This window comes from Lagopus muta, chromosome 2 (genome assembly GCF_023343835.1).
Source record: "Lagopus muta isolate bLagMut1 chromosome 2, bLagMut1 primary, whole genome shotgun sequence".
NCBI lineage: Eukaryota > Metazoa > Chordata > Aves > Galliformes > Phasianidae > Lagopus > Lagopus muta.
In genome coordinates, this window is record NC_064434.1 from 109,345,380 (window position 1) to 109,360,194 (window position 14,815).

At 36.2% G+C, this 14,815-nt stretch overlaps 1 protein-coding gene across 6 annotated transcripts in view; it reads right to left on the reverse strand.

Annotated features, from left to right (window-relative positions):
* The window catches only part of USP34 (ubiquitin specific peptidase 34), a 134,153-nt gene that overhangs the window by 99,115 nt on the left and 20,223 nt on the right, over nucleotides 1–14,815 (reverse strand). For all 6 annotated transcript variants that reach the window (XM_048936627.1, XM_048936625.1, XM_048936626.1 and 3 more), the window contains exons 3-6: nucleotides 12,233–12,650; nucleotides 7,162–7,212; nucleotides 6,825–6,974; nucleotides 2,664–2,731 (exon numbers count right to left, since the gene is read on the reverse strand). In XM_048936627.1, the coding sequence (XP_048792584.1) occupies nucleotides 2,664–2,731; nucleotides 6,825–6,974; nucleotides 7,162–7,212; nucleotides 12,233–12,650 (687 nt within the window). The remainder of the gene's footprint in view (nucleotides 1–2,663; nucleotides 2,732–6,824; nucleotides 6,975–7,161; nucleotides 7,213–12,232; nucleotides 12,651–14,815) is intronic.

Consider the following 14,815-nt stretch of genomic DNA (forward strand, 5'->3'; position numbering starts at 1 on the left):
GTCTTCCAGTGCTTGAAGGGAGCGTGTAAAGAGGAGGGGGAATGGCTGTTTCCATGGGTTGATAGCGACAGGACAAGGAGGAATGTCTTCAACTGAGGTTCAGGTTGGATATGAGGAGGAAGTTTTTCACCCAGACGGTGGTGAGGTACTGGAACAGGTTGCCCCATCCCTGCAGGCATTCAAGGCCAGGTTGGATGTGGCTCTGGGCAGCCTGGTCTGCTGGTTGGTGACCCTGCACATAGTAGGGGGGTTGAAACCAGATGATCTTTTGAGCTCCTTTTCAACCCAGGCCATTCTATGTTTCTCCAACTGGTGCATATAATGCATATACCTGTTTTACACAGTATAAACATAAAAAAATCACAGAATCACAGACTGTTAGAGGTTGGACCATCTGGTCCAACATCTGTTCAAGAAGGGCCACACAGAGCATGCTGCCAGGACTACATCCAGGTGGCTTCTGAAGGCACCACATACGCCTTTATGAGTAAAATTGCATCTACATTAGAAAACTTATCAGCCCTACAGTGCTGATCATAGATCAAACATGATCATATTTCCACCACCAAGACTAAAGCTACTCAAATTTAGAATCACAGAATTGCTTGGTCAGGAAGGGACCTTAAAGATTACCTAGTTACAACCCCTGTCCATGGGCAGGATTGCCAACCACTTGATCAGAAACTTGGAGAATAGGTTAAATCTCTTTCTGAAAGTGGAAAGATAGAGTGGCCTAAGCCATTTAATGTTTTTTGCCATTTTAACAAATAATGAAATATTTAGTTAGCACTGACAATTAACACAAACTTTTCTTTATTCTTTACACTGACTAACTGTAAATTTGCTGCACTGCCTTGCATAACAAGAGTGTCATTGAAGCAAGGTCTAGTCAGCCCAAAATAGACTTTCTAAAAGCAGATGAAAGATTTATCCCATACATAAATAAAAGATGAACCTATGTGCTACTGTGAAATCATTTCTCTCCTATTTGTACTCTTAACTTTCTTATTAACATGTGGCAGTTGGTTTCACAACTGTGACTGCAGGAAAGCCAGTCCCCTTTCATTTAAGCCTGCAACCTAATGACTACTGGATTTTCTGTTGTTTTGAAAAACTGGAAATCATTCCCTATTTATTGCCTTCGTGTCACTCGTAACAGCCATTTTCGTGGGAAAAAAAACAAAAACAACCAACCGCCATCCCTAGAACGTGCCTTTTAATGTTTAAAAAAAAAAAATCTCCTACCTTCTTTATCACCCTTACTATCATCTCAGTAGTACTTGTTACCATGTCATGGGTTTATGATTTTTATTATCAGTATTCCACACCTTAACATTATGTGGTGCACTGGGAGTTAAAGACTTAATCCTTCAGTTCCATGGATTGCTGATATTTCCAGCTACCTGGTTCTCAGGAGAAAAGAACTACATATTCCAGAAGACTTTCACTGCTCCGTTTCTGTTTTCTGTTTAGAGGGAAAGATAAAATTGCTCACAAGTCACAAGACTGCCTCTTCTTTTACCACTTGACTCTTCGGTGTGTGCTCCATCACCACCTTGCATTAGAGGAGGGACCTTAGGTTTCAGATAGTCACTCTCTCTTTCCCAATCATTTATTTGATTTATTAGCTTCAATTCCAATTATATTATATTGTATTATCTCCTATTTCACTATCACATTTGGTAAATTAGTTTTCTCCCTTAGCTTGTTGCTGTTGTTTTTGTTTTTAGGCCCATGTTGGTGGTCTTGGTGGGATCTCTAATAAAACTCAAATTCTTAAGAAAAATACTTTTGAGCAGAAGAATAATTTAAATTTTTTCAGCTCTGTTCTTTCTTGTTGTATTGCACAGGAAACACTGTGGATCAAGAATTCTGATCAGAGCTTCCACTTCCTCTGCACATACCAGGACTGCGTCTGTGACTTGTACCAAGACTGACAGGCTAGTACTCTTCTGTCCGCTGGTATCATTTTGATAGAAAGCGTGTTACAATGGGGTAGGTCTGTATCCAAACAAATAATTTTCATGCTCCTAAAATTAATTACAATTAAAGCCAGAACATTTTAATATACAAAACCTATTTCTCAGCCTCATTAAGTGTAATTTTCTGTTGCCCATCTTTTTAAATTGTTTTTATACTGTTATAGTTAAGACAATACAATCTGCAAGAGCATATTTATTGATATTAAGAAAATCAGCTTTGACCACAATAAGCACATTTCTGAAAGTACAGTTACAGGAAATTCAAAGTCTGGAGAAGTTTTTGGGCCAATGCAAGAAAAGTTACTTTTAAGGTCAGAACACTGAAGAACTAGCAGTGACCAGTATATAGCAGTACTGAAATTTCAGTGACTACATATTACTCTTCCACTTCCATCGCCTCATTGCAAATCTTCTTCAAAGTTCTAAGAAAATTGTTTTATGATTGATCCTGATGTGCCAACATAGGGCTGAATGTCATATGAAAAATATTATTCTCAAGATTGATCCGATCCACATTGAAATCAGGTAGGTGGAACAAGCTGCCTTAACTACCTCTAAACGTTACCATCACTCACCTTATTAAAGTAATGCAGAAAAAGCAACAACTTGAATGATTAGAAAGTACATGTAAGTAGGTATTCAAAATGCCCTCAAGAACAAATTCTTAAATTAAACATTTACCTGATAACGTAAGTCCTAAAGGGTATAATGTGCTGCATGACAGCAGGGATGTGTAGCCATATTCTGATCTATAACGTAAAAATATACATAGATAAAAATTTCATTAATGACATTTAATAAGAGTGTTAAAGAATGAAATATTGCTGGTACATTTGCGCATGCAACCCCCACTCTGAAAATGGCTTTGTTGTTTTTTCCATATAAATCATTTCAACTTGCTAATTTTCCGATTTTCAAGGCTAGGTGAAGAACATTCCTGTGACTTTTAAAAACATTTTTCTCATCTAGTCAAATAGGAAATAAAAGATTTCTGTGTAAGATCTCAGGGCAGTATGATTTGTGAATTTTCTGCAGCTTCTCCTGTAGGAATAACTACTGCTCAGCCATGTGTTGGTCTTGTTTTGTGGGATTTTTTGTTTGTTTTTTTAAAAGTCCACATTAGAAATTCTGTTCCTTACAAAAGACTTCAAAATCATGAAAAATGACTTTACTTGTGTTGACTTTTTGCTTCTTAGAGTTTATATACCCTATGAAATAAAACTATGTTTTATAACCAGCAAGAAAAAGCAGACCTTTTCAAATACTGTCTTTGCATCCCTGTGTTCACCACACTGCCTTTACCACTTTTACACAGCTGTACACAGTAAGAAAATATATGCAGAAAAGAAACCTGAAACAGCTTTTTAGCACTGCTGTGAGGAAAAGAGGACCAACCAAACTACTTACACTGGCAAACTTACAAGTTCCTTCTGCATTTCAAAAAGGAATGCTAAGCCTGTTAAACCTGTTACAGAAAGACAACTAGGTGCCAGGTAAGGGATCTAGCACAGATGCAGTGTTAGCAGCTGTTACTACTACTGATATAATTTAAATAATGCATGCACAGCACACAGCTCTTCCCAATAGATAACAGTGACAGTCACTCAAAGTGACATGTCAGTTTACATCTCCATGCTTGTTCTCAGAAGAAAGTTTAATTGTTGCAAGTGACACAATAAATTCTGGCTAAGAACTAAATTTTCACAAGTATTTTGGTAAATTATATATGCAGAAAATGCTACATTCCTCTTCTGGCTAGGAGAAAAAAAGACTAGGCAAAAGAAAAACTGTATGATCAGTTATTTTAAATGTTTGTGGAATCAGCCAAATCACACGCGAGTCAGCTCCAAAAAATAATATTTTTAGACTTACTTTTTATAATGTAACTAATACAACAGCAATACCAAACTATTTCACAAGTCAAACATGCCAGATCTTTACACTGCAAAAAAGATCACATTTGGAATAAAACTCTGAATCTACTTGCTGTCTCAATAAGAAAAAAAAAAAAAAAAAAAAAAAAAAGACTAGTACACTAAATACATAAAGTTTGACTAGAAGATGCTTGGACTAGAAACAAAAATTAAATATTTTGTCAGAAAATTGCAAGACTGACAAACATATTGTTGCATTCAAGCTATCAGATTTATAACATGATCTGTACTGTTTTCCACACTCAAGCATGAAGGGTCACAAGGAAATACATTTCCTTATGGAATAAAAGTAGCAAAGGATTTTTATCATTTTGTTTCATTGTTTGTAGCAATTTCCACTCTGTATTAATTCAAACTTCTACAGCCATTTCAGTCATCTGGATGTCTGCATTACATTACAAACTTCATTCATAGAATTGAGTTAATTATCAATTTCCTGTTATAAATGAAAGCAGTTTTCATTGTGAAACCAAAGTTTTATATTATAATAGATAATAATAATACAAAAACAAATACACTCTTATGTTACATGTTCTTTATCATAGGCAATTCATTTCTAAAAGATAGTGTCTCGCTCAATCAGAATGATTTTCGGTGCTGTTTAAACTCCCCACAGAAGCTCCAGGTCACGGATTTCTCTGCATCTCTTAGTTCTTTCAGGAGACCCACATTACATTGGGTGCAAATGTGCAAATACCACAAAATATGAAATAAGGGAAGGAAGGTGGAACAAAATATTTGACTAAAAATGCCACAAAATATTTTAAGACAGAACAGCGCTGCTGCAATGTATGTTGCTATGAAAACATTTTGCAGAGCTGCAAGTTGGAGAAAAATAAGACTGCCAACTAGTCAGATCCTTTATGGATGCCTCGTCCCTAGAGGTGTTCAAGGCCAGGTTGGATGGGGCCATGGGCAGCCTGGTCTGGTATTAAATTCAGAGGTTGGTGGCCCTGCCTGTCGCAGGGGGGTTGAGGTCCCTTCCAACCCTGGCCATTCTGTGATTCTGTAATACTGCATTATATTGTATTTGCTGGCTTCATTACAGAAGTAAGGTAGTCTGATTAAGACTTTTAGTGAAAGAAAATTTACCGTACAAAACATTTCAAGAAAACATCTTTTCAGTATTTTTTTCTGTCCTCTGTGTATAGGAAACACAAGTAACCATCACCAAGCAGTTGTTCAGTTGTCCTGAACAACTTACTAACCTGTCCTGGTGGCCTTCTCATGAATGCATCTTTACAGCACACCTGATGAGATTCGCACCTTCCTTTTAGAAAAAACAGTGCAAACCCTTCCCACAGCACAATGCAGCTTTATCTACTAGGAGCTTAATGCTACAGGTTATTAGTAGAGTCATTTGTTTTCAGTTTATTATTTCCAAATTTAATTCCTGAAGATTACTAGATCTATCTTTTTAATGAAAAACAATTGGTCCATCTACACTAAAATCTTACTTAAAAATATTTTTTGAAACATTCAAGATAGTAGCTAAACAACTCATTCTTCTCACAGATTTTAATTCCAGCATTACTATTTCTAGGAATCTTCTAAATGATGGCTACTGAAATGCAATTCTTGAGAGCTTATATTACTGTGAAAATGTATTTAACAATAACCATACACTATGGTTCCCGCTTTATATATTGGTACCTCGTAACACTTGGTCTGCTCTCAAGTTCGTACCAGAACCTATTTCACTATAAACATGAAAATCAGGTACAACAATTCAACTTGCCGTTTTCTCTCTCTGCTCATTTTAATATAATGGGGTTAGGAGCAACTCAGCTGCTATACTGGAGCAAGACACATCAGCAGGTTGCTCTGACAGCTGCTAGAGGTGAAGAGCTTATCAGATCCTACAGAAAGGGGCAGAAGAGAACGCAGCAGTGTAACACATGGAGGTCCTCTAGCAGTCCTCCTGCATAACATTACATGGACTGATTGCATCATGCTTTACCAATCTGTTTTCTGACCTACATGTTAAGAATCATTACACTGGAAGGATAAGGAGTAGGAAATACAGATCACAAACACTGGCTTTATTTCAGTAATCAGTTCTCTCAATGCAAACATATTTCAGTACTCATTTAGAACATCATCCTGGATGTTCAGTAACAGCAAGGAAAAGCTGTGTGGAAACAAGGATCTGATTTTAAACATTTAACATTGTTGCAATCAACATAAAAATTATGGTAAACTCACTTCTCAGAAGGCACAGCAAACTACTGGTTTCCCTTATACCCTTATGCAACATCCACAAGACAGGTCACAACTTAAAATTCATGTTACACTAACTTCACTAATCCTTTTTCAGAAAGAAGTTTTCATTTCTCTTACCAATCTCCTTCAGATTTCCACCAAAGTTAATTCATAACTTTGGAGGAAAACACTGCTATTATTCCAAAATGAACAAACAATGAAGGGTGCTTACTTTAAAACTAAGTAATAATAAAACATGGCTCCCTCTACACTTCAAATGTGCATAAATGATAAAACCACAGAAAACTGAAAGGAAAATAAACCCACAGGCTTCCCCTTTGTGCCAAACAGGGAATATATAAAAAGTTAATATATCCTAAAAGCAGCTTGAAATATTTTCACAACACAACTTCAGGGACAGAAACAACATCCAAAAATGTTCCTACAGATAACTTCAGAGGCTCTTACAAGACTGATGTCTAGGGCTGATGAAATGATCTAAATCTGCCATGTTAGTTATGTGCCTCAAGGGGATATATAAAGGACTCCAATAGTGAAAAGCTGCCTCAGTGAACCAGGAATGTATTCCCCACAAGGAAAATTTTAGTGTTTTTCTTCCTTCCCTGCTCCTATGGAATTTTTCCAGACTTCAGAACTGTTTACTTTGTACTCCACCTAAAATCAACATCAAGACACTTGTACTTACGTTAGACACCACTGTGATAAATGCATGTGCTATAAGAAATGGCAGTGTCTCAGGAGTTCCATATTCAAAGCAATCCTTCATGAGGGAAAGGCCATTTTTTCCACAAAACAGACAAACATAACGAAGCAAGTGCAGTGGTACTTCTACATCCTAGAGAAATTGAAATATTTATTTAAAAAAGCAGAAGAATTTGAACAATCAATACTAGAGTGATTCAGTCACACAGGTAATTTGAAATAAAATACATTATCGTAACAGCAATCTACACAGAGGAGAGAACACAGCTACTGCAAGGTTCTGAGAAATGTGCACCTATCAAAAAAAACGGACAACTTACATTCATGTCACAGAATGCTCCTAGTATATTGCTTTCTTGAGCAGAAATATCCTGTTTAAAAAGAGAAAAAATACATCTCACTAACATAAACAACAACAACAAACTTTTAGAATAAAACACAAGTGACCATTAACAGATGTTACAGTCCATCAGAAAAACAAAACACCTAATTTAGAGGAAGCCAGCCTAGTCTTTCCTCTTTCACACTGGAAAACACTCATGAATTTATTTTTGTTAAAACCTAAGTACACAAACATACATTAAGGGTAACATACCAGCTGTGGCTCTCAGTGGCTGTGATCAAAAGATAATTCTTCAACCCTCCCCTCCCTTTTCACCTGCCTCGAGATCACCAATTTTTCAACAGAAATGCTACAGAGGAGAGTCTAGCACACTGGTTGCAGACTTGTATGAGAATTACAGGACAGAATTAATCTCAGTGCTTCTGAACACATTTTTACATAAAAATGAGACATATAACCAAACACATTAAGTTAGATGAAATATAGAATAGTCTATAGTCCTACATTTAATAATCTAAGTGATAAACTATCAAATTATTTGCACCCATCAGAATGTTATAAATCCCTAACTTCAACTACTATATTATTTTATGTTTAACAAAATATCCCTTATAAAATAAGGACCTAAATACTCTTCACAGGTTAAAGAGAATACACCTATAGCCCTATCAATCTGTAAGCTATCTGTTGTGAAGACAAAAATATTTCCCAGAAATTCTAAACTAAAGAGAATTTAGAAAGATACCTTTTCTTTACTTGTTAATAACACCCACTTGCTGGACAGCTAGAATTTCCCTTATTAGGATTGCTACGTATATTGCGTAGATCTTGCATACGGCTAAAGGCAGTCAAACTATAGTAAAACATGATTGTAATACCACAATATTGCCATGGAATTGCAGTACACATTCTTCCCCTTCCTATCCTTCTGTACCAAACATCCAGTTGTAATATTTGCAACCAAAATGCAAGTTTAAGATAAAGCTGTTTTGAAATTAAGTTTCCTGAGTATATTTCAAATACCTCTGCAGAAGTAAGCTTCTTTAACTATACCATAGGATGCTGGAGGCAAGTGATTTCAGATGGATGAAGTGTGATACAAACATTTTGAATTAGAAGCATATTGGACATATTTAAGCACTGATTTTCCTTCTGATTATGATACACTTATAGCTATTTTTAAAACAGCTCTGAAGGCATACAAGTGGTATACAAGAAGTACTCAGTACTCCTACTGTGAAAAACTCAGAAATAATATGAGAAATTTCATTAGTTTTCTGGAACAAAACAAAGAACTGTCAAGTGACCTACATTACTTAGAAACAAGAAGTCAGAAATTTATGTCTGTTGCGTGAGTCCTGCTAAGATTACTGAAAGCATCATCACTAGGAGACTGAGACTGGAAACCTGATTTCTGTATTTGCAGGCACGAAACAGAACAGAGAAATCCCTAAGATCAACTTCATAAGGAAATAGTAGAACCATCCTTACAGGAAACTAACATAACATTAAAAAACACCACAACTTCAGAAGAAATACATTAACTGAAGTCTGTCCACCTTGGGTGGAGAATACTTGATTAGGGTTAGCTTTCCAGAAAAGATTTACCTGAAAACAAAAAGCAGAAATAGCCATATCCCAAAGCATTAGGGAACTAAGGACACCCAAATAACTGTTCTTTTTTCCCTTTTTCATCTTCTGTCAGGAACTGCTTAGCACACTCCCTTAAGATTTATTATTCATTCATGTCTGGAGGAATTTTTAGACACTGAAAGTTCAGGAGTGCATTTCATGCTACAGGATTTTAAGTGTTTCCCTTTTTAAAACTTTTTTCCCCCTCTGAATTCCTCATGTATAAATTTGCTGCATCAAATATAAACTAAAGAACAGAGCACACTGTTTTGAACTACCCTGTATGCGTGGTATCTATAAGGATACTGAATTGCCCAAACCCCAAGAAAGTGTAATTTATAAAAGTAGAGTGAATTTAATGATGAAAAATACAAAGATCTTCCTGCACACCAAAAACACTGGTAGAATTCAACAGACGTAAACAGTCTGCTTCCAGATTTTATCTTCACAGAAGTTCTGTTCTTCAGTGTTGATGACCTGAGATTAACTGTCCTCTAACAAATCACAATCAGTTGCACTCTTCTGGAAAATCAAACTTATCAGAAATGCAATGAAAAGTGCCTTTCTACCAAGTGTAAGAAAAGTTGAGGCACACATTCTGTCTGTACTGACCTACATTCTTTTTGTATGGGTTAAGAGTATGTATTCATCAATTCTCATGTAGCGTAAGCCATATTTATACCACGTAACGTAGTGCCACTATCTTATGTCCAGCACATTTCTAAGTTTCTTCCCCCTGCAAGGCCACGTTAACTTTGCTGTCAGAAATGAACTGTTCATGGAGTTTCTGCTGTTAATATGCAGCCCTTCTGGCTACCAACTTATCTTCGTTTTATGATACTTTTGAACTGAGAAATGTGTAAAAGACAAAAATTAATTTTTTATCCATATTATTTAAGGACAGAGTCTATAGGATTAACTACGGGCTGATACCCTAAATTTTATTGTTCTAAATTTTATTGTTCTTTTTTTATCCAATTCAGACTATCTAAAATAAGGAAAACCTGCTACTTTCATATCAAAGTTTTTCTCTTCTGCTAGATGGTCAAGTTTAAAAACTGCTTTGGAATCTAATCTAATCCTCTTACTTGCTAAGAGGATTAGACTTCAGGAACTCTTCTGTCATTAAACAGAAAGATTCTGGATGTGTACGCAGAGCGAAGACTAGTAATAAATATTTTTGTCCAAAAATATTTTGTCCAGAAGATGATACCATGTAAAAGCATTACATAGGAAATTTTTAAATGACAGCCCTGTTAGTTATTTCCAGGCAAAGTGAAACCTTACTGGACTTGATGACTCAAACTGTGCAAGTTAAACTCAAAAATCTGGAACAAGAAATTTCTAAAGTGGAGACTGGAGTCTATTTTCCATCAGAAATTTTCCCTCTTGCCAGAACAAAGGACAACAAAGAACTTAGACAAGAGAGCTACGCTGGCTCTTCCCACCAACACCTGGCAGAACTAGTCTGTCCAGGAATCTGTTTATCTTACAAGAACAAACAGCGCACTCAAAACACATACTTTTTTTTGTTATGAGTTCTTGAAGCCTGCTTTAAAACAAAGCATACAAAAAAAAAAAAAATCCATTATCCAGGATTAATAATTTGCTTCTCAATTCAATTAAGAAGTGTTCGATACTGAAATCTGACGTTAAATTCTAAACGTCAAGAAGTACCAGAAAGTTTTGGTATTAAAACAGCTATCACTACTATGAGTTTCTTAAATATAGAAATATCTCAGTTTGTGAGAAAAACAATTAATGCTGGAACCTTTAAAAGAAAACACTTCAATAAAGAGGAAGAATGTATCTAAGTATGGCAGGCTAACAAACCTTTATAATGCATTTGTGGGTACACAAAAGTTGAGCAGAAAAGGAAGAAGCACTTTTTTCTCACTCGCCTGCATCCCCATTAGTGTGTTTCTTAGTCTCTGCTTCCTTTCAACCCATATGTTTTTAGCAAAGCTAATCAATAAATACATTCAATAACTCAAGTGATCCACACAACATATATACTGCCTAGTGTGACAGCTGCTCACAATCCCACAATCTACCATGTATCTATGGCCAACCGTTTAAAGTGAAGAAGAAATCCCTCCAAGCATTTCACTATTTTCTTTTTGTCATTTGGAAGTGAAATTAAGGAAGAAAAAATATACGTAAAAGAGTCATTTAAAAGAAAAAAGTGCATTCATACATAGAGAACTTGTTTTAAAATTCTTCGTTGTATATTCCCACAAAAGTTTTTGTAAGTCATTGACTTTTTAATTTTGATTTTCAGCTGAGAAAATAGATCAGTTGTCTTCAGTTTCTACTTGCTAAGGCTGAGCTACAGATATACTTTTGTATGGTTAAGGTTTAAAAGGCAAACCAAGACAAATGATGGGAAACCTGAAAATCCTAGACTATGCCTCCTTTTTCTATTCACACGTATCTGTGAAATGACCTATGTTAACTTACACCCATGCTTCCATAAGAGCTCACTGAAAAGAACGGCTGTGTTGCCCATCTAACTACATCGCATATTAGCTAGATTTATCATCAGATGTGGAAGGATCTGTTCAAGAATTGGTTTTATTTTGTGATCACACTAGCTTACACAAACAAAAATGATGCATGATTTCTTCTCAATCTGAACTCAAGTTTAAAATGCAAGCTTAACTACTCAGAGCTCTAGAGCTCCAAAAGTATGAATAAAAAAAAATTAGGACTAGCTTAACTGTTCTTTAATTCCACACTTTGACTCTTTCAGAAGTTTATTGGATAGAAGCTTTGTTTATATAGCTAAATATACATAACTAAACCTTTCCATGTTCCAAGGAGATGCTAACAGGTAAATACCTATTCCGGAACATTTCCAAGAGTCTGAAAGTGTTTTATGTTTGCTGTTGTTGTTTTGCATTCAGAATAAAATACAGAAAAAAGTTAGCAGTAGAGACTCCTCAAATACCTTAGAGAAAAATCACACCTACAGAACAAATTACTTGTACAAAACTTTGTTATTCCAGTCAAATAAACAGCTATTCTAACAAGAAAGTCTGGGCTTGCACAGAGTTTAGTTTACGACAGCCTGCTTTTAGAAGCATAGATTATAATGAAAACTATTAATAGGTTACCTGCTGGAAGAAAGGCTTCACTACAGTTCCCTTTTTGCCTTTCTGTTATTTAAACAGCACAATAACTCAGTGTACAATTCCATACAACACTTACCAATATGTTACCTATAACAATCAGGCACATTTTAAAGAAAGTGCAAGGGTATGTCATTTAAAAATTTTTTCTTGTAAGTCCTACTGAAGTAAACAGGAGACTTGAATTTGCTCATCCTGTGCAAAAGTAGCTATCGGCACACAGACTGGTAAGAACACACACTCTGTCACAAGATAATTAAATACACATATCAAGATAAAACATACCTCTATTGTAGGATGAGTATTATGCTTATAAGCAGTGTACAAAGGAAACTGAATCTGAAAGATTTTTGCCACACACAGCAACAACTTCTCCTTCTCATCAGTGCTCCAGCTAAAACCATCAATGCTCTTCGTAGATGACTCCTCAGTCAGGATACAAGTTCTTGCAGAATCTATTTTTTTCTCTATAGATCTTTGCCGTTCTCTATCTTCTTCATCATGAGAGTCTCTTTCTACATTCAGGGGTTCATCAGCACAATTACTATGATCTTGCCATGTTGAATCTATATTAATAGTGCAATGTTTACAGAGCTGGTCCCGCAGAGCTTGAACTTCAGCAATCACCAAGTTAATAAGCGCGCATACTACTTGGTTAAAGATCTCCAAATGTTTATATTCCTTGAAACAGCACAGACATTGCCTGTAATAAGAGAGAAAAAATAAAATAAAATCTCCTGAAACAGCTGAAAAAATCTCACTCGGACTGAACTCTATCAAAATTGAGTTAAAAGTAAGAAAAAAAAAAAAAAAAGAAGGACAAATTGGAATATTCAGATGACTGACAAAAAGGAGTCTATACATTAAGACTATTTTAACAACAAAATATTTGACTGACCCATAAAGGCAATATTACAGTCAGAAAGATTACTGTGGTGGAAAAGCAATACAGGAATAGAACTCAACTCTTGGAAAGGGTAGATAACAGCAGGACAAGGGGGGGGTTTCAAGTTGAGAGAGGGAAGATTTAGGTTGGTTGTCAGGGGGAAGTTCTTTACTATGAGAGTGGTGAGGTGCTGGAACAGCTGCCCAGAGAGGCTGTGGATGCCCCGTCTATCCCTAGAGGTGTTCAAGGCCAGGTTGGATGGGGCCCTGGGCAGCCTGGGCTGGTATTAAATAGGGAGGCTGGTGGCCCTGCGTGTGGCGGGGGGGGTGGAGAATCATGATCCATGAGGTCCCTTCCAACACTGGCCATTCTGTGATTCTATGAACATAAAAAGGGACAAAGAGGAAAGGAATGCTCACCCATTCCCAAGGATCTAAGCTTGTGGGGAAAAACTCTGCAAGGAAGGGATCACCAACCAGAGATCCTTCTCCACTGGCAATCAGCCCTTAAATGGGGCCTTCTCGTCACACAGCTGAATTGCCTTCACCTGTGCTCCCAAGGCTGACCCAGTCCTTTCCCCATATTATTAATCAGTGGTTCAGGCTGTGACTCAACAGTTCCCATACAGGCAATAAAGTCCAAATGAAGCTAGAGCTACCCAGAAGCAAGTTGGAACCACAAAGCTCTCCTTAAATCCTGTAAACACACCACTATTCTCAAATTATATATATATATGTATACAAAAAAGGTATCTTACAGGTAAGCTCACTGAACTACTAAAGAAGCAACGTTCTTGAGAATGTTCCCAAATCCATTCCTCACCTAGTTTTCCCTATCAATACTGCTGCATTAAACCACAAGACATGCATGTTAGCTGAGCAAGAATTGTTTTTTAATTAGTAGAGTCACAAAACGATTTTTTAGTATTTAAGTTCACTTCCTTTATCTGCATTTGGGTAGATAAAAACCCCATCCACGTTAGTACCCTTTAACCATATGGGAAAAAGCAGTATCTGCTATCTTCATTTCTTCCTTTACTTGGTAGACAGAGAGATTACTCTGAATATCTACTGACATACTGTAAGCTGAAAAGAACAATGGGAAAACTGCACATCATTGTTCTAACAATACAACAGGAAAGACAATCCACTTATCAATCTGTATTACAATTGTAGGTGTGGACTAAGATAGCTAGATATACGGAAGACATTCAAAGTGCATAAACACCCGAGATATATAAACTCAGAACTTAGTCTGGGAACATTTGTTTCTTCCATAGAAAAGAAAAGGTGTTCAATAAGAGGATTGTAATCCTGGAGAAAGTAGAAAAAACTGTAATCAATAAGCAAAGGAGCTTCAGTGAAGATAAAAATTCAAGGTTATTTGCTTGTAACACAGTCTTTGAGATGGATTCATTTCTCTCTCATTCAAACTCTAAGAAATGATGCAGCTCTTATAAAATGTGATCATCTTCCTCTCTCCTACTGTATACAGCGCAACAGACTTCAGTTCATAACCAGAGCTCTCAGCTACTAAAATAATACAAAAATTACATGTTCTGTTTCTGAAAAATGAGCAGGTAGAAGACAGGGGAAGAAAACATCAAGAAGAGATTACTGAGAATTATGATGGGTAGAGAGTGGTGCCTCTCTGAGGAAATACAAAGATGGCCTTGAGCTACAGCACCTGAAAATACCTCTGTACACAGTTGTGTGTTTTTTGTTTCAGTGAGTTAAACATAGTTATTCAGTACAGAATATTCAGTATTCCCTACTGCCAGCACAGGAATAGTGATGGATGCACCTAAAATTTCTGATGCAAAGCAGAAAGAAACAACTTTTTAGTATCATGCAAGCAGAGTGTCTTCACCTATTTAAACACATTCTCATGATTCACAATTAAATGAGCACTTTAATTTACTGTATAGTATGTACATTATGAGATGCATTATCATCAACACAGTCTCATTAAAAAGAAAAAAA